The sequence below is a fragment of the Takifugu rubripes genome, chromosome 3, assembly GCF_901000725.2.
Source record: "Takifugu rubripes chromosome 3, fTakRub1.2, whole genome shotgun sequence".
In the NCBI taxonomy this organism is placed as follows: Eukaryota; Metazoa; Chordata; class Actinopteri; order Tetraodontiformes; family Tetraodontidae; genus Takifugu; species Takifugu rubripes.
The window spans coordinates 11,645,346-11,666,190 of NC_042287.1; the positions used below are offsets into that span (position 1 = coordinate 11,645,346).

At 45.2% G+C, this 20,845-nt stretch overlaps 1 protein-coding gene across 1 annotated transcript; it reads left to right on the top strand.

Annotated features, from left to right (window-relative positions):
* Nucleotides 1-8,059: 8,059 nt before the first annotated feature.
* Nucleotides 8,060-13,418, top strand: LOC105416260 (deoxynucleoside triphosphate triphosphohydrolase SAMHD1-like). The gene is made up of 14 exons (XM_029833129.1): nucleotides 8,060-8,217; nucleotides 8,578-8,738; nucleotides 8,856-8,971; nucleotides 9,065-9,135; nucleotides 9,413-9,571; nucleotides 9,861-9,973; nucleotides 10,059-10,167; nucleotides 10,243-10,334; nucleotides 10,413-10,528; nucleotides 11,142-11,281; nucleotides 11,459-11,545; nucleotides 11,650-11,754; nucleotides 11,844-11,981; nucleotides 12,117-13,418. Exons 1-14 carry the CDS (start codon nucleotides 8,173-8,175, stop codon nucleotides 12,258-12,260), a joined length of 1,596 nt encoding a protein of 531 aa, XP_029688989.1. The 5' UTR covers nucleotides 8,060-8,172; the 3' UTR covers nucleotides 12,261-13,418.
* The last annotated feature ends 7,427 nt before the right edge of the window (nucleotides 13,419-20,845 follow it).

Here is a 20,845-nt window from a genome sequence, read left to right on the forward strand (position 1 = left end):
AACCATCGGCCAGTCTGTGAAGGTGGCTGATTATTTCCCAGATCCGGAAAAGTTTTTGAAAAGTGCACTGACATTACAGAAGGACGTCTAACTTGAAAACCTCACTTGTTTCTCCTGATGCTACCTTACACGGCTGAACAGGCAGGTTGAAAAAAAAAAAAGAAGGTGTTGTTTTGGGTGGGGTGGTGCAAGCCTCAGCCCGCAATCCAACACAGGTGCTCACTCGCTTTACGCACAAATTTTAATTTTCATGAAGCCCTTTCCCTCATTCTTCTTGTCCAATCCTGCTGAGGTGCAAAGGCTAATGCTGTTTTTTTCCAGTGGAATCTCAGCAATAGGAAATAATCTAACTGGTGTAATCTTAATCTTTCGAGCAAAAGGTTTTGTTTTTTTTAGAGAGTAAGTACTGCTTAAATATCCATAATTGTGTTTATTTATAATTAACCAGCTCACCACAGCACAAACTGTTGGGGTTCGGGGTTGTGTCTGGCTTTGTCCTGCAGGGGGTGGTGTGGAGCACAATTGGTGGCAGCTGGCACTGCAGGCAGGCGCACATGTGGGCAATTTACATCTGCCGCCTATTTAAGCAGGTGCCTGCCTGTCAGTGCCAGGGTGTTTGTTCGGCTTCCTTCCTCATGTGGAGGGTGTTTGTTCGGGTTCTCTTGTCGCATGTTGGTGAGTTTTGGCTAGTGGTGGGCAAGTGAAGCCTCATGAAGCACTGAGACTTTCCTAACAATTGTGTCGAACAAGATTCAAAGCTTCAAGACTTCAGTGATGGTGGCATCTGGTGGACAACTGAAGCCATAGCAACCTCTAAAGAGCACGACTGAAGCACTGGCACTGTTTCAATCCCATGACACCAATACAAGCTCATTGTGTGGTCATCCAGGTGTTTTGTTCATTCATACCAAATAATGATTATATTGTCATTACAATAAAACATGCAGATACTCTCCCCCTTACTCTAAAACACATTCAAGATTAACCCAAAGAATAAATGCAAATTATATTAAGGGTTCAGTGTTGGTTAAGGGTTTGTTGAACACTTTGAGATTTATTTAAAAACTGTACTAAAAGTCCCCAACAGGATTAGAGATCCTTCCTACTTTGCAAATGAACGTTGTTTTTGTTTGTGTGAAGTGTTTTTAAGGAAAACCTTTAAAGATAATGGTTTGTCATTTGTCATATGTTTTATTTGGAATGATTATTCACAGAAGCAGAAAAGTTATTTGTCTCACAAACTCTAGAACGTCGCTTATTGGTGGTGCTCGCCATGAAACTTGCCAAAATACTCTCATTCCTCACAACTCAACAATTTTGAAGCAAAATAATGCATCTTATATAGCTGGTATGCCATCAAATCATTCAAATCTGTCGCACCTGTCCAGCTGTCATTGGATCAGAATGTATTGAAATGCCATGAGCCAATGAAAGGCTTCAAAACATTTTGAAGCAATGAAGCGCGAAGCGAAACAGCGATGATGTTCGAAGCTTCGAACGTCATCGGTCACGTGACACTAGTGGTTTGATACAAGCTCCAACACAGCGTTTCGAATCACTCCGCTTCAGGAAGAGTGACACAAGCTCCAAAGCCTCGGTATCATTTACCCATCACTAGTTTTGGCTTCCCTCGTCGTGTGTTGGTGTTCTGCGGTTTTGGAGGGCCGCTCCTGTTCCCGAGTTTCCTGTGTCCCAGAAGGCCGCTCATGTTCCCGAGTTTCCTGGAGGGCCGCTCATGTTCCCGAGTTTCCTGGAGGGCCGCTCATGTTCCCGAGTTTCCTGTGCCCTGGAGGGCCTTTCCTGTTTCCTGGAGGGCTGTTTCTGTTCCCGGGTGCTATGCAGTCCTGGGGGGCTGCATCGGTTCCGGTGTTCCCTCGGCAGTCCAGGAGGACTGCTTCTGTCTTCTGTGTCTCTTGGGCACGGTCGGGGTCTTCATGCCGTTTGCTGGACCGGCGAGTGTGCCACGCCGGACCTCCGAGTTCTCCGCAGTCCAGGGGGACTGCTTCTGGTGGAGGACTCACCGGTAGACCTGTGAAGGGCAGACGCCGGCGGTCCTGGAGGACTGCTTCTGTTCCCGAGTTTCCTGTTGCCCTGGCGGGCCGCTTCTGTTCCCTGGTGCTCGGCAGTCCTGGAGGGCTGCCCTAGTGTTCCTTGTGTTGCTCCCCTCCCCTGTAAATAAAACCTTTTCATGATTTTACCACTGTGTCCTGGCCTGCGTTCGGGTTCTGTAACACAAACAGAGTCAACCATCCTGTTGGGGGCCAGAGTTGTGTTTTTCCTACAGGGGGCGTGCAGGAGTTTGATTTCCTACAGCTGGCACCGTAGGCAGGCGCACCTGTTGGCAATTATCATCGGCCACCTATTTAAGGAGGGAGCGCCTGCCTATGAGGGCCAGAGTGTTGTTGTTGCAGAATGTGACTCCTGAGTTCTCTGCAGTCCAGGAGGACTGCTTCTGTCTTCTGTGTCTCCCGGCACGTTTCGAGGTCTTCATGCCGTCTGCTGGGCCATTGAGTGTGATGAATCCGACATACAACTTTAAACTGCAGGCCATCGAATATGCGGCTGAAAATGGCAATCGAGCAATCATAGTGTTTTCGCTTTATGAGGAGGTGGCATCTCTCCATACGCGCGAGGACAACTGTTGCGCAGCGGCTGCCAGCAGATTACCAGGAGAGGGTGGCCATCTTCCGTACCTACTGCCGCGACAAGATAACCGCGTCCAGCCACATCACCAACATGGATGAGATCCCTCTGACTTTTAACATCCCTTTGACCCACAAAGTGGAGAAAAAGGGACCGGCACGGTGGCGATACGCACAATGGGGCACAAGAAGTCGTCGTTCACCAAGGTTCTCGGCTGCCATGGAAACGGACAGAGCGCTGGATGACGGAAGGCGAACACTCCTTCACAAAGACTATGAGGCAGCAAGTTATGCCACCATATGCGGGTGGATTGTAGCTATGATACCATCTTCATGTATTGTAACGGCTTTCAAAAATCAACGCTGAACCGGAACCGGTCGGTGAGTCCGATTCAGATGATTAAGAAGAGGAGTTCGGGATGTTGGACACTGAAATAGTGCAGCTGTTTAATTCAGATTCAGAAGACGAAAACTTTGATGGTTTTGTGGCGGAAGAATGAATATTTTGTTCAATAAATGTGTCAAAACTCACTGTTTCGCTCCTTATCCCCCTTCTCAGCTCCTTCTTGTCACTAGATTTAAAAACCCTCTTCTCATTCAGCAGGGCTTTTAGTTCAGGGGTCACCCAGGGTTTGTTTTTGGGGAAACACCGAACCTTCCTGGTAGGCACAGTATTTTCCACACAGAAGTTAATGTAGTCCGTGATGCAGGTCATCAGGTCGTCGATGTCCTCCCCGTGAGGTTCACATAACACATCCCAGTCTGTGGTGTCGAAGCAGTCCCTCAGTGGCATGCTGGTCTCCTCAGACCTGGCTCCTGAGTTCTCTGCAGTCCAGGAGGACTGCTTCTGTCTGAGGACTCACTGTTGGAGCTGTTAAGTGCTGAACCGGACTCCCAAGTTTCCTGCAGTCCAGGAGGACTGCCTCTGACTTCCTTGTGTTTTCCCCAGTCAATAAAACTCATTTGGACTTTTTACCACTGTGTCCTTGCCTGCTCTCGGGTCCATGAGACAACACTCTCGTAACACATCCAGACTCATGTCCATGGATGTTCTCAGTCATCCAGGCCACAGGGAATTCTTGGCTTAAGAAAATTCAACTGGTCTTCCTTTAGGTTTTTGAAGATGCTTCACCTCTTAGCCAAACGGCTTCTTCAGTTCCAAATTAACTGGTGGGAGCCCCAGAGTTACGTATGCTGTGCTGGTTTACTGAGTGCTGCTGTTAGTGGTCATTGGTGGTAATTTGCATTATTGTCAATCAAAATCACGTTATGTTGTTTATGCCTGGAAGTTTTGTCCTCGAGGTGGACCAGTCTCTGTGTTTCCAGGTTTAAGATAAAAGGGGATGTTGAGATGTTCTGATGTACCTGCTATGTAGTGCTGCATTTCTGTTTATCTCTCTCCAGTTCTTCTTTGTAGATTTTAGAAAGGCCCAACCAGGATAACCACACATTTTCAAAGATTCCCTGATGTTGTACTTTTCCTTCTCCTTCCCCTCAACCATCGAAGGTACCATCTGTGTCCGGGGGTTCAGGATTTGAATAACATATAGCTTATGTTATTATATAGCTATAAGATACTGCTCCATGCTCTTTTTGTACACTTCAATGTTCAGACTTCTGTCAGCTGGTTCTTGGCTGCCACGGAAACGGACAGAGCGCTGGATGACGGAAGGCGAACACTCCTTCACAAAGACTATGAGGCAGCAAGTTATGCCACCATATGCGGGTGGATTGTAGACGCATGGGCTATGATACCATCTTCATGTATTGTAACAGCTTTCAAAAATCAACACTGAACCGGAACCGGTCGGTGAGTCCGATTCAGATGATTAAGAAGAGGAATTCGGGATGTTGGACATTGAAATAGTGCAGCTGTTTAATTCGGATTCAGAAGACGAAAACTTTGATGGTTTTGTGGCGGAAGAATGAATATTTTGTTCAATAAATGTGTCACTGTTTCACTTCCGTTGTCATTTTTTACTGTATGTTTCAGAATGCGCCTAATAATACGGTGCGCCTTTTGTATGTTTTAAATACAGAAATAGCACCCATAACTGAGACTGCACCTTTTAATACAGTGCGCCTTATGGTCGTGAAAATACGGTAAGATAAGATAAGATAAAACTTTATTGATCCCACATCAGGGAAATTCACATGTTACAGAAGTAGCCAGTGATACAACACTAAAGAAAAAAACTATTTTGTTATGTACATTACTATGTACATTATACATTATATACAGAGGGGAAATTATATACAGAAGGGAATATTAGACTATATTTAAAAAAATGAATGTGCAAATAAAAGATTCCAGAGGTACTATGATTAAGTAGTGCAGAAAAAAATGCCAACCATGGGTTATTGGTGCTACATTAAGAGTTGTGGATGTTGTGCAATCTGACAGCAGTTGAGAGGAATGACCTGCGGTACTGTTCCTTTGTACACCGTGGGTGTAACAGTCTGCTGATGAAGGAGCTGCTTAAGGCCCCCACAGACTCGTGTAGGGGGTGAGAGGGGGTGTCCATAATTGATGTCAGCTTGGCTAACATCCTCCTCGCACCCACCTCATCAATGGAGTCCAGGGAGCAGTCCAGGAGTGAGCCAGCCCTTCTGACCAGTTTGTTGAGTCTCTTCCTGTCCCTCTCTGAGCTTCCACAGCTCCAGCAGACCACAGCGTAAAAGATCACTGATGCCACCACAGAGTCATAAAAAGTCCTAAGCAGTGTCCTGAACACTCCAAAGGACCTCAGTCTCCTCAGCAGATGGAGACGACTTTGGCCATTCTTGTACAGGGCGTCTGTGTTGTGAGTCCAGTCCAGTTTATTGTTGAGGTGAACACCCAGGTATTTGTACTCCTCCACGATTTCAATGTCCAAACCCTGGATGTTCATGGTTGCAATGTGAGGAGCCTTCCTACTGAAGTCGATCACCACCTCCCTCGTCTTGCTGGCGTTGATGCGCAGATGGTTCAGTTCACACCAGGTGACAAAGTTGGTGATGACCTCCCTGTACTCCAGTTCGTTCCCCTCAGACACACGTCCAACAATGGCTGTTTCATCGGAGAAATTCTGGAGGTGGCAGCTGTCTGAGTTGTAGCTGAAGTCAAATGTGTAGAGAATGAAGAGGAAGGGAGAGAGAACTGTACCCTGCGGTGCCCCCGTGCTGCAGACTACCACATCGGACTCACAGTCGCGGAGCCTCATGTACTGCGGTCTGTTGGTGAGGTAATCGGTGGTCCAGGCAGCTAGGTGACAGTCGACTCCGGCTCCCTCCAGCTTCCCTCTCAGCAGTGATGGCTGGATTGTGTTGAAGGCACTGGAGAAGTCAAAGAGCATGACTCTCACAGTTCTCCCGGTGCTCTCTAGGTGTGAAAGTGACCGGTGCAGCAGTTAGGTGACAGCGTCACCCACACCAATGCCCGGTAGATATGCAAACTGCAGAGGGTCCATCTTGCCGTCCACCAGCTGTCGGAGGTGGGTGAGAACGATCCTTTCCATGGTCTTCATCAGGTGAGAGGTTAAAGCCACTGGCCTGAAGTGGTTGGGCTCCCTGGTGTGCGCAGTCTTAGGAAACGGAACCACACATGATGTTTTCCACAGGAGTGGAACTCTCTCCAGACTGAGGTTCAGGTTAAAGATATGCAGGAGTACTCCATCAGGGCCAGCAGCTTTCCTCGTCTTGGTCCTCCTCAGCTCCTTCCTCACCTGATCAGCTGTTATGGAGAGGTGAGGTCTGACTCCTGGTGAGTGAGGACAGGGGTTGGAGTGTGAGGGTTGATCCGGCAGGGGGTGGAGGGAGGTGGCGTGGTGTGAGGAGAGAGCTGCTGGTGCTGGAGGTGTTACGGGGGGAGAGGGGGAATGGTGATGTGACAGCACAGTCAGGTCTGGGCTTTGGTGAGTGGGAGGGGGAGGGGCAGCACAGTTGAATCTGTTGAAGAAGAAATTCCACTCATTTGCCCAGTCCTGGCCCCCAGATTAACGGCCCCTCCCACTGTCCTTTGTGTGGCCTGAGATGGTTTTTAGGCCTCTCCAGACTTCTCTGGCGTTGCTCCCCTTGAGGCGCTCCTCCAGCTTCCTCCTGTAGCTGTCCTTGCCTCTCCTTATCCCCCTTCTCAGCTCCTTCTGGACTCCTCAGCTCCTCCTTGTCCCCAGATTTAAAAACCCTCTTATTCTCATTCAGCAGGGCTTTTAGTTCAGGGGTCACCCAGGGTTTGTTTTTGTGGAAACACCGAACCTTCCTGGTAGGCACAGTATTTTCCACACAGAAGTTAATGTAGTCCGTGATGCAGGTCGTCAGGTCGTCGATGTCCTCCCCGTGAGGTTCACATAACACATCCCAGTCTGTGGTGTCGAAGCAGTCCCTCAGTGCCATGCTGGTCTCCTCAGACCAGCTCCTTACATATCTCTTGGGTGGTTGTTTATTCACTATATGCAGTGGACAGAAAAACCAGGTTGTGATCAGAACGGCCCAGTGGGGGGAGGGGTGGGGAGAAGTATGCATCCTTGGTGGTCACGTACATTAAATCCAAAGTTTTATTGTCTCTTGTGTGGCATTTCACATATTGGATGAAGGTAGGGAGAGCGGAGGACAGAGAAGCATGATTAAAGTCACCAGTTAACAGTAATGTTTGAGGAATGCTTTCAAAAGATCCACATGAATACACCCAGTCATCGACTGTTCTAGACACTCCCTGGGTGCCACAGACATCTCTTGCCATGGCTGCTGAAATAATAATGTTAAGTCAACATTATGTCCTGTCTTGTTTTGTGATAATTGTCTGCAATACTTATGACTCATATTGTGACTCATATTGATAAATACCATCTGATTTTATACATGAAATGTTATTCTATAAAGTTGGTAGATTTTATTTTACAAAAATAAATAGAATACTTAATAAATTAAAAAAGGAAAATTGTTGCTTTTAGGGACACGTAAAAGCAGCAGACAATATACCCATGTGTCCTGAAAAAGCATTATCACTTAAAGTCTATCAACAATAGCGTTTTTATCTAGCATACATAGTGACTATTCCTGGGTTTACGGCGACATATGCGATTACAGTTTGGGTCGGAGACTTTTGCGCATGCGCACAACTCGTTGGACGCAAAAGGCGGAGAGCGATTATCGTCAAGTTATGTATGTATTCTAACCGGAAATAGATAATATACCACTGTTTTGCAAAACACGGACATATACTGCATGTATATTATGCTCTATGTACTATATATGCATATATGTGTGTATATTAAATTTAGAAGTTAGTTTTTAGGACCACAACACATACCACTGTGAAGCGGCGTGTTTATAAGGAAACGTGTATTTTCTGAAAGGTGTCGGTGACCTTTTGTTTTGAAAACCCATGGCAGGGAATTTATTGCATTTCCGTTTAGCTTTACTCAATAAATTTAGACGTAAAAACCCCGCCAGGTTCTACTTTCGCCGACAGTTGTCCCATCGGCGACTGTAACAGCATCTTTAGCGGCGCATTTCAAGCTTCATTAACCGGGGTCCCTTTTACCAAGTGAACATGGAGAACCGAAAACGCCCGATCGGCGAGGTTTCGACATATAAGGTCAGTGTTTTTTATTGCAGCCCTCCACTGTCAAGGCCGAGGAGATTAGAAACTCAGCCAAAATAGGAAAGAAGGCTGAGAAATGTTCGCTGCATTTGTGTTTTCATCTTACCTCTAACCCTGAAACTATTTAGCAGAGAATGCAACCCAAAAATGAAGATGGACTAGTTAGATTGTCCTGGGCAGGGCAGCCTCTGGCCAATTTCTTTTAATTCCCATCCATCAGTTTTCCCCCACAGCCAATGAAGCCAATGTGGAAAAATTATAATAATTTGTCAAAAAATACAGCCGGGTTTGGAATGTGGACAAAGCTCAAGTGTCTTGATGGTTAATAATAATAATAATTGTGTGTCCTTCCAGATTTTTAATGACCCCATCCATGGTCACATCGAGCTGCACCCTCTTCTCATCAAAATCATCGACACCCCCCAGTTCCAGAGACTGCGAAACATCAAGCAGCTCGGAGGGACCTACTTTGTTTTCCCCGGAGCGTCCCACAACCGCTTTGAACACAGCATAGGGTAGGTTGATGGCACGAAAAAACAAGGGTGCCAGTCCAACATGTCGACGATTACCAATCAAATGAAAGATTTAACCGGACCAACCGGCCTATTCTGTTTACTCGCCTATTTTTGCAGGGTGTGCCACCTGGCAGGACAACTTGTTTGTTCTCTGAAAGAGAGGCAGCCAGAACTTGGTATCTCGGACAGCGACTGCCTGTGCGTGCAGATAGCAGGGCTGTGCCACGACCTGGGTGAGCCAAAACTGAAACTGTTCATTTACAGCTCGCTTGAAAACTGATGTCGGCGTGAACCCAACCCAGTCTGATCCAACTGCTCTCCCCCAGGTCACGGTCCATTCTCCCACATGTTTGATCGCATGTTCATCCCTAAAGCACGGCGGAAGCTGAAATGGAAGGTAGGACAGGGCGCACCAAAAGAACCATGAAGGCTTGTCTTGCATGCGTACAACATTAAAAGTGTATTAAGTCATAAACATGGCAAGTGCAGAGATAAGAGTTGTTTCGCGAGTGGCCCTAGTAGGATCAAGGTTCTGCTGATGCACCAATAAAAAACAAGATTCATATCAAACTCATCTTTACCTGAGATCAGCTCTTTCTATATGACTACTGTGTTGTTACTGGGGTTTCGTTTTCAAAGGGTTCCTGTGTTAACGTGGTCTGTTTCTGCTGCAGCATGAGAAGGCTTCTTTAGACATGTTTGACCACCTGGTTAAAGCCAACAACCTGAAGCCAGTGATGAAACAGCACGGGCTGACACTGCCCAAGGACCTGGACTTCATCAAGGAACAGATTGCTGGACCACTGAGCAATGGAGCATCCCAGTACAGCCAGGTACCTGTTGCCGTCCATACCACAGATATCAAGGATGCTTTTATTTTGCTGACAGTTGGCGGCCAGTTTAGCTCAGACTGCGAGGAGCTTGTAGTGCACGCTTGGCTGGGTCTGATGTAGGTCTGTGCACATGTCACTTGCGTAACAGGAAGTTATAAAATTACCTTCCACAAGAACAGTTTTACGATAATCTGTGCGTTTTTTCCATCAGCAGCTTTTGGATCTTGGCTGCACTTTCCACCCGATTTAAATGATTGAAAGAAACTGGATTTGCTCCTTTTGTCCTCAGCCATCCTCCCATTGGCCGTATAAAGGCCGTAAAAAGAACAAGTCCTTCCTCTATGAGATCGTGGCCAACAAGAAAAACGGCATCGACGTGGACAAGTGGGACTACTTTGCAAGGTCTGGATCAAAATTTCCAAGCTTGGGCCTTGATTTTTGAGGAAGATTTGCATTTATTTCCATAGCTTTTCCACTCTGTCTTCAGGGACTGCCACCACTTGGGCATCCAGAATATTTTTGACCATAAACGCTTCCTGAAATTTGCCAGGGTGATTGAGGTGGATGGGGAGAAGTACATCTGCACTAGAGACAAGGTGCCTGTATCAGTCTTCGTAACAATCCATTCTGGCGCAAAGCTTGTTCTGATAGTCTATAATCCATGTTTCCAGGAAGAGAACAACCTGTACGACATGTTCCACATGAGAAACTGCCTCCACCGAAGAGCCTACCAGCACCCGGTGGGCAACATCATCGAGACCATGTGAGGAGATCCCGTGTCTGCATCCTTTTGCCCCACTGTCTCGTTCTGAAAGTAACACCGTCGGGTGTGATTCTGCAGGATCACGGAGGCCTTTCTGAAAGCAGACAAACACATCAAGATTGAAGGATCGGGGGGGAGAAAACGCGCTCTGTCCGCAGCCATAGATGACATGGAAGCCTACACCAAGCTAACAGGTTTGTAAGTGCACCTCTGTGTGCTGAGCGGGTTCATAGTGACTCTTGTCGTGTAATTTTTAGCCGTTTGGAGAAATAAACAATGAATCTAAGTTACTGCATAGGAGATTGTTTTATTCCAGTCAGTCGGTCAGGATACACACATGGAAGCATGCGGAGAGATCTCTCTTAAGTGTTCACAGTTCTGATCTTATATAGCCGAAGACCCGCCTCTGAGGCGCGGACACAGGACGTCTTCACAGCACGTGTGTGCTGCATGCACAGGACACAGGACGTCAACACAGTAGGTGCGCGCTGCATGCACCGCAGGAGTTTGGTGCCTTCACAGCATGCGTTCCGGCTGGCGCAAGAAGTTGAATGACTGAGAATGCCCCCCGCCCCCCCCCCAGTCGTTTGACGCTGGTCTCCTTTGAACCTTTGTTTCTTGCAAATGCATGAGGTGGCAAACGGACTTCATCTGCTCTCCTAAATTTCCATTTCAACCCTTCCTTTTGCACTCAATTTACTGTACATTTCACAATCAAATTCCATTTCACTCTCTTAGCTTTAAGTAACCCTCTCTAACCCTTGTATTTTTAATTTTTTACAACTCTGTTCCTGATTTATCCTGCAGATCAAATGTTTGAGCAAATACTGAACTCCTCTTCCCCGGAACTGGCCGAACCAAGGAAGATTCTTCATGACATCACTTGCCGACGCATCTACAAGTATTTGGGCCAAACACAGTCAAAAAAAACTCTTAAAGAGTCAGAGGTTTGTGTTTGTGTCAGCTGCCTGCACCATTCCACACACACACGCACATCTGTGCCCACATTAGTTGATAGATAAAATAGATTTCTGTAATTTGGGGTTAAAAAACCACAGATGTGATTCTTTTGTGATCCAGTCACATCTAATGTGTGACACCTGTTTCCTCTCTTTTCCCCTAAGGAGAAACTTCAAGCTGAGTTGGCTCAAACTGTTCCAGAGATTGGTGCCAACGATGTTCATCTGCAACAAGACGACTTTGTAGTCAATGTCAGTGCATTTTATTTTTCTGTATTATTTAACCCAGAATATTCACTTATTGCTCCACGGTCCACAAAATTGTTAAATCGATATAAAAATGTCCCTTTCTGTAGCTGATTACTATGGACTACGGCATGAAGGGTCAGAACCCCATCGAAAATGTGCGTTTCTACAGCAAAGATGACCTGAACAAGGCCTTCAGGATTGACAAGGACCAGGTCTGGAATGAAGACCTGTCTTGGTCTGTGCTAAGGCAAAAGAGCTTTTAGTCCCAAAAACAACTCTGTGCTGCTCTTCCTCTCCTCAGATGTCTAAACTTCTTCCAGTGAACTTTACTGAGCAGGTGATCAGGGTCTACTGCAAGAAGACTGATGACGACAGCCTAAAAGCAGCCAAGAATATGTTTGTCCGGTGGTGTCAGAAGAGGAAATTCTCCAAGCCGAAGGTAACACCATAAGAAGTTGGTTTATTGCCTCTGCACATTAAGAATTCCACATCTACAGCAATTCTAATGTCAGTTCAGCCTGGAGAGAAGGAAATTCACATTAGGAAAATGTCCCTTGTAATCTGTCCTCAACAGGACGGGGACGTGATCACACCGGACGTGACGCCTCTGAAGCCCAAATGGTCCAGAAGCAAAAAAGGCAAAGACGGGGAGCGTCCCAGCCGCGCTGGAGACACGAGCAACCCAAGTGGGCGAAAAAAGCGGAAATATGACTCCTGAATATTTGTGAGGGTGAGCAGCATTTTGAGGAAATTATATTTTTCTACAAGTTTAGTCTCTTGAAAGTTTAGAAACCGAACTATATTTGATACCATTTTACCAAAAGACATCACCTCAGGGTGTAATTAAAGTGATGCCATGAGTGGGCGTTTACAGGAGCACAATATCGTCAGGACTTTTGTTTTAGTTTGATCATTTTAATCGGATTTTAATTTGGACACTTGTCTGTCTGCTCATATTTTAAAGACAAACTGATTTAATTCTGTCAACTTCTCAATATGCTCCTATCATGTATCAGGGCTGGTGTCAAAATCGTGGGCAGTTAAAACTCAGTGTGCGTTTTACAGCTATTTTCAGAGCTTACGTTTTTATTAATATATATAAATCAAAACTGCAGTCACTTTAAAAGTTTCCCTTCTTTAAACTTAGCTTAGCCTTTTTTACTATCTGTGGATTTTCCTTTAATCTTACCTTAAAGGTATTTATTTTCAGAGCTTTTGCATGAGTGCTTATTTTTCTTAAAGTGGGAAACTTGGGCAATATTTGTTTACCTCGTAGCTCCAGCAGAACATTTTGAAATGTTTCTTAATTTAACAATGCAACCTCAAACTTGCTTTGTGTCCTGGTTGTTTTCTTACATGATTGTAAAATGTTTGGCTCAAAAGAATGTAAAAAAAAAAAAAGATCTTATATTTGGTATTACTGTTGGGGGGAAAAAAAACAATTAAAAATGCTTATTGCTTTAATTGTGCCTGTAGTTATTGTTCTCAGTATATATGTGTATGTATATGTATATACTGTTTATTGATTTGTTTGTCAGAGCTTTTAAATGTTTCCACTCCTTGCTAGAAGGCAGCAAAGGCTGATTATGGATGGCAAATTTAACTGTTTAAAGCGGTATTTGTAGAAAGTAAGGCCTTTTACTCTGTTATTGATGCATTTGTCCAGGAGATTTTTTTTTTTGTGGTAAGCAGAAATACTGACTATGCCATGAAACCTGAGAAGGTTAAGATTTATATACTGTGGGCCAAAAAAAAAAGAATTCATCATCTTTATTTTGAACATGTAAAAAATTAATGAAAGGTTAATCTTAATCTGGACAGACAGATACAATACAAAAGCATGAAATTAAAAAACATCTACATATCTGAAAAGAAATGGGAAGAACTCATACTTATTTAATCCCACCCCTCATCCATTCATCAGTAATATTCTAGTATTCCTTATCAATATACATCCATACACTAATAACTTGCTGTATATATATAGACAAACACATATCCTTAGTCTAAATTCCTTTATCTAATTAAGATCATCACTTTATATCTCCTTTTATATTTTAAAACATTCAATTTTTTTCCACAGTTTCAGTGCACAATTAGTAATGGATGGATAGATAGATAGATAGATAGATAGATAGATCCACAGGAAAGAATCTCATTCTGGTTTATTGCAACCATTACTTAAAAGGGACGATAGCGCCATCTACTGTATCTGATTATGTAACGTGGACTCTGTATCCTCTTGCATTAGCTCTTTAAGAATAAAAACCTAAGATCTATTTGATAATCCCATATCTTTCAAATATTCTATAAGTGCTCTCTGTACATCTTTTACCCCTCTCCCCCAGTATTCCATTTTCCTGCCTTAATTATCTTTTTCCCTTAACATGAATGAATAAATTTAATCATAATTTTAAAACTACTCCGTAATACAGCAAAGTACTCGTAGATTTGATCTAAACACCTCAAAGTCAAGTTGTTCGCTGTGCCGTTATGTATTTCACAATTGTAACGCTAGAGGGCGACATGCGCTAAATCTTTCCCAAACTGCTGACGCTCTGGGAGAGAAACTTTGATTTGGTCGATCCCAATAATTCATCATTTATTTATTGAAGACATAAGTATATCTAAAGAAACAGCAGGTATGTCTTCTAGATCTGATAAGCACTTGTTATAGGAAACAACCATTTGCTCAATAACAAAGAATCTCAGGTAATCAGTAAAGTGATTAATACCCTTAATCCACTCATCACAGTTCATAATTCAAACCTATATTAATACTAAGAATATATTCTCTTCCTGCTTGATGCAGCATAATACTTTTCTGCTCAACTAATTCTGATGAGCTGTTGTTCAGCCAGGATGGGTGTCACGCAGGATGCCTTCAGAAACACACCTCAATAATGTACCATGGGCACACACACACACACACACACACACACACACACTCACTTCCACATCCTGTTGCAGACAAGGACTATCCACTACATACTGGTGTTGCATGCCGTCAGGACCAAGGCCAACTGCCTGCTAGTATTTTTATAATCTCTATGTTCCCTGACCTGTTGCTCCCCTCCTGGCGCCAGTGGTCTAAGCCCTCCCTCTGTAATGCCTCAACCTTACAAACACATTTAAAAACACACATGCTCCCGTACACTCAGCAGCCGGATAATTGAGACCAGCTGTTGCAAGGTGCCTCTTCCCTCAACCCTACACCCCCTCACCCTGCTGCTGTTGCTGCTGCTGCACTTGCCTTTCTGGCAGAAAACTATTTCCACGACCCTCCTCCTCCTCCTTCCCCAGACTCCTCCGAGCTGTTAGACACACATTTCTATTTTCATGTTTGTTGTCTTAATTAATTTTCAGTTTCCTGCTTCCCCTTGAGGTCCATTTTGGGGTCTAAAACACACCAGTTATGCTGAAGCCAACCTTGTTCTCAACCCTTTCTTCAGTTTCTGAGTTTAAGCTACTGAATCACTCCCACATTTGACAACATTAGACTTTTAAAAAGTGCAACTTGGGAAATCCACAGCTATTTAATTAGAAACAGATAAGTAAGCGCCAAACTGCCAGATTCTCTTATGTGACGCTCAAATGTTCAGGGTTTGCAGTGTGGAATGGTTCAAAATGGTTCAAGAGATATAAGTTACACATATGACGTTCATCAATGTAATGATATGCGATTATTAATGAATTAATCAACATTTTCTTACATTAGATGTATTTGTGAGGTGAGACGTGACCAGTGCTGAACGTGAGCCAGCGCTGGCTGGAATTCGTGGAGTTTGGGATTGGAATGGAGGAGGAGGAGGAGGAGCGTTACGAGCAGTATGTCAGATTCTCTTTTCCAGCTGGTCCTGAGGGGTCAAACTGTGTGTGGATGTGTGCATGTCATGGCCTCTCATTAGGGGGTGAGACACTGCGGCTCCAGACCCCCATGGTAGGACTGCTGGTTGAGTCTGCAGTGATCCTGCCACTTTGATGCCCCTGATCCTCAGCACCTCACCAGGAGGTTAATGAGCCAGTCTCTCTCTCTCTCGCTCTCTCTCTCTCTCTCTCTCTCTCCCTCTCTCTCTCCCTCTCTCTCTCTCTCTCCTCTCTCTCTCTCTCTCTCTCTCTCTCTCTCTCTCTCTCTCTCTCTCTCTCTCTCTCTCTCTCTCTCTCTCTCCTCTCTCTCTCTCTCTCTCTCTCTCTCTCTCTCTCTCTCTCTGTTGTGCAGTTGCCCGAGCAGATGATCAGGTCGAGTGTGTTGGGAACCATATTAAAATCATTCTGCACCTGCTCCATAGAATGGATTGGTGTATTCCTGCACAGTGGAGGCACAATGTCTAACTTGAAAACCTCACTTGTTTCTCCTGATGCTACCTTACACGGCTGAACAGGCAGGTTGAAAAAAAAAATGAAGGTGTTGTTTTGGGTGGGGTGGTGCAAGCCTCAGCCCGCAAGAGGAAGGCACTGCAATCCAAAACAGGTGCTCACTCTCTTTTTTCTCACAAATTTTAATTTTCATGAAGCCCTTTCCCTCATTCTTCTTGTCCAATCCTGCTGAGGTGTAAAGGCTAATGCTGGTTTTTAAAGTGAAATCTCAGCAATAGGAAATAATCTAACTGGTGTGATCTTAATCTTCCTAGCAAAAGGGTTTGTTTAGAGAGTAAATACTGCATAAATATCCATGATTGTGTTTATTTAAGGCAAATTCATTACAACTCTTATTACATCTGTTACCTTTTACCATTTGAGTATAATGTTTTCCAGGTTGGTGCAGTAAATGAGACAAAAAGGACTCTTAAGCATCAATATGTCAACAGTGAAATGAACTCGGTCTGACTGATGATACAAGTACTAACAGGTGGCCACTGCCCCCCCAGTGGCACACCTTGCTGAGCCTGCAGGAAGCCTTCAGCCCCTCACTGGGCAGGGATCATGATTTACTTAGCTGGTTCGGATCTCTGAAAGTTAAAATTACAATTACAGTATCACCCAAGATCGCTTGTGTTGTTTTACATGTACGTTCCTCACGATGATTCACATCACACTCAGTGTGACAGTGTTCCCTCCTTTCTCCACTTTTACATCCAAACTGCCCCCTCTGCCTCTTTAAAGTCAGCCTTTTCCCTCTATTTTATTCCTATGTGATGTTGTTTTATTTACTTTAGAAATAATTATAGAGCTGAAGTTCTAATACTAACCTTATTAAAAAGTTCTCTAGTTCCCCAAAATAGTTCTTTGTCCTTGGAGGAATTCTTCTTTTCAGCCCATGCACAGTATTTTTACAGCAGAGTGTTATCTTTACCTCTGCATGTTCACCTTTAAGCCTATGGCAACATCCCTTTGCTTACTCTACAAAGGAGGAAATTAAGTACTCCAAAAGCTTATTTGGTTTACTGATTAACGCTCATCAAATCTAGTGAATCTCCATGAAGTTATCATTCCAGTGAAAACTGATTTGAGAACATCTGGAAGGGCTTTAGCAGGAGATTGGTGGTGTGAAATGCCGGGTTTGTATCTTTGGGTGGCTGTCATGGGGAAATCCTGTCAGCATTCTCATCAGGGGGCTTGAAAAAAACAAAACAAGCTCTCGGGTAATGACTTCAGTGTGTTGCCTCAAATTCTGTTTCTGCCGTGAAGAACAGGAAAACTATTAGTGTGTCCTTTAATGCTCCGTAGCAGCCAACGGTGACCTGTCTGCCGCGCAGCCGCATGTGCACGTTTGTGCTCGATTGGGCACCCTGCGCTCATCTGGTCAGGCCCTCTAGCTGGTAATCTGAGCATAGAGATTAGGGGAGGGATGTGCGTGTGGGGGGGCAGCAGAAAAGAATGTCTATGGTTGAGCCGGCAAGGAATTTACAATGGCCTTCAGGCTGCTTTGACCTCTCTCTCTCTCTCTCTCTCTCTCTCTCTCTCTCTCTCTCTCTCTCTCACTCACTCACTCACTCACTCACTCACTCACTCACTCACTCACTCCCTCAAAAATGACGTCCCTAAAAATGTTTTTATCATTGGGTCAGATCCCATTCCATTGCCACTATTAAGATAATACGAGCCGTACCTGAAGCAGTCCAGGTTGCAGCAACGTCACAACACGCACTTGGATGTTTTAGCACGCGGACGTCAAACCTTTGCCAAAAAACCGAACCCGAGATTTAACTGAATCAAGTGAGCAACAAACACAGAGACTCTAAAAAGGCATGAATTGTGTGTGTGTGTGTGTGTGTGTGTGTGTGTGCGCGCGTTTGTCCTGTGATGGACTGGTGACCTCTCTGTGGTGTGCTTCTACCTCTCACCCTGTGACTGATGGGGGAGTCTCCAGCAGTGACCCTCATTAGGAATAAGCAGTGATTAACAGAAAAGGGATGGACGGATGGATGGATGGACGGATGGATGGATGGATGTTAACCACATTAAGTCCCAATTGCATCAGCGAACTTCTCATCTTAGGGGATAACTTTCATGATTTACTTTAATGGAGTAAAATGAATAGTCTTAACAGATATTTGTGGCTGGACGCAGCAAATATGTTGTGACACATCTCCATCTGCTGCGCCCCAGACGCTGGGGTTTGAAAAGGCCAGCCGGCAGCTTGCAGTAGTGTCCCCATGTGGGCAAAGACGATGCCATATTGCAGGACAGACATAGATTTGGAGTCTGGATAAGAGTTCTGGTTTCAGAGGGACAGCTGTGTGGATACTCAAGACAAACTAAGCAGACCACCTGATCTGATCCTCCTCATTCTGTCACAGCTCACTAACCTGCCTCCCTCCCAGCCAGTGTGTGTGTGTGTGTGAGAGAGAGTGTGAGTGCGCTCGCGTGCGTGTGCATGTGCATGTGTGTGACAAAGAGACATGGGTATACAGGTCTCTATACAGACGACGAAGGGGGCAGGTGTTAGGGACAGGAGGTGCCGAGTGGCCTGGGGGGTGTGGTCAGGTGGTGACACACCTGTCCCTTCTTGCACGTGAGATTCTAGTTACCTACACACACACACACACACACACACACACACACACAGCGGCCTGACCCTGTGTTCTGACATGCACTGTGAAGCCAGTAGAAATGTTAATCTGCTCATCAGGGCGAACCACTACAGATTCCCTCTGATGCTCGACAGCCGAGCTCATCTCAGAAAAGTGCTGAGATTGTAATTTGAGAAGTAAACTGGGAGCACACATTGAGCAACAGAGACCTAATGCAAGGCTCTGGAGATTAAGCCATAAGAAAGGTGAGATGTTTGTGGTGTTTTCCAAGGTGGTGTAGCGTCTTTTTCTCCTCAGCTGGGAGTCTGATTTGTGTAATTGTGTATCTGGGTAATAGTTGTGCATCTTGTAGAGAACATCTTGTCAGAAGTGCATCTACTTTAAAGACTTGCTTGACTCTTTGAAGGCATGTCTCTATGTAATCTCCAAAGTATCTTGGATATAGATTTCACTTTTATTACATTTAATGCCAAGTGCCTTTGATGCCTTTCTTGTCTTTGATGTAGACAGTGAGTCTGACACCTGTTTTAAAAAAGTGGAGCATCAAAGACACCAATAAAAATGAGACTAGGAGAGGGGGAGGTACAATAACTTTGTGACGCCGCTTAAAAAGGTTTATGTTGTGATTATGCCAAATTAATAGAAATAAATTAGATAAGATTACGAGAACAAAAAGAGGTGTGAGGAACAAACACTCACACCCGTGTTCTTGAGGTTTAAAAGATGAGACCGATCATTAGTTTTCGGTACTCCCATCAAAACTCCCTCGGGGATGCTAATGTTTGTCCCCTGCTGTACCAGCGCTGTCTGGGAATAAACAGATATTCCACTTCAGTGGGTTTTCCGGTGATTGCTGTTTTTTAAAAAGTTCTGAAGGTGCACACTCGGTTCCAAATTCCAAAGACTTGTAGAATATAGTCTGATGTCCCTTTGTGCTCCTTTTAAAAGTGTAAATGGACACCAGTGCATGGCACATGCAGCGTTTCTGTAAAACCTTGGAGATGGGGTGGGGAGATAGGCATCTGGCCCCGGGGTGTGGATTTCAGGCAGGTGCATTTGTCTGCCCTGCGGCTCCACGAGAGGCAGGACAGAACGGGACGAGGCAGGAGAAAAGCAGTGGCAATCTGCAGTCACACTCAAACCCCAGCCCCACCCGTATCCACCCCACCCCCTGCCAAACACCCTTCTTACCGTAGCTCTTTGAGCGGAATGCAGCGGGACAATGGAACTGTCCCAGTGCTTTTGGCTGGCGTCCCCCCCAAAGGCCCACACAGGCCCTGACAGGAGGACAAAAGTGCACCTTGCACCTCTCAGCACCACCAGCAGCGTCCCGGGGCCAAATACCTGAATACCTGTGGTAAATAAGAGGGAGAGGAAGAACGACACAACGTGAGGCGAGAAAGATAGGAGAGGGGAGAGAACTTGAAAGAAAAAGGACGGTTGATTTTCTGCTCCCAGCTGCCAAATATAACACACAAACACTCCAGAGGTCCAAGCAAAACACAAAATCCAGGCCTCCTATTTTGATACCGTGTCTCTTCCCTATTTTGACAATTCCCCACGCCACTCATTCTTACACATCTATTCTGACACCTGCTTTCTTAACACCATCCCCCAGCGCGTCTCCTGCACTTTTCCTGCTCCTCAGCTCTCGTGTCTCGACTTGCTGGCGGCTGCTTCGTCTGCTCTGTGTGTGGTTTGAGCGCAGGCGCTCCTTTAGTTGCACCACATTTGGGCCGGACTGTATAGCTCTGCACAAGATCCTGTTGACCACCGGTCTTGGAGTTCTGGGTTCTCTACTGTTTTGGGGGGAAACAGGCTCAGATACCTTGTATTCAGCCAAGGTCACAGTTCTGGTGATGCAACCATTGATGCAACCGTCTAATGCAATCACTGGAATATTTTGTTTTGTTGAGATAAGTGAACAGAGCTTTTAGCATACGTGTGGCTCAAGGTTTGAAAAACTTTGTCATCTGTTTACGCCCCTGTTCCTTTATGGCTCATCCTCTACCCTTTGACCCTGTGGGACAGAGAGGCCCTGTGTTTAGGAGGAAACACAACACTGGCCACACAACGCACATGATCACACAAAACACGCCATCGCAGCGTGCCAGCAGGACTGCGGCAGTGGACAGGAAATGGCATGTACCCCCTCCCGGAGGTCGCATCCTGTCTTTGGGTAAAACTGTTTTATTTGTCCACTGATCTGAGCTCTTTTCTGTATCTGTGCTGCTGCGTGTTTCAGCACCTAACACCCTTTAAATCGGTGCAAAACATGAGATAAACACTCACATATCTCTCTGCCCTTGAGGAGCATGTCATTGATCAA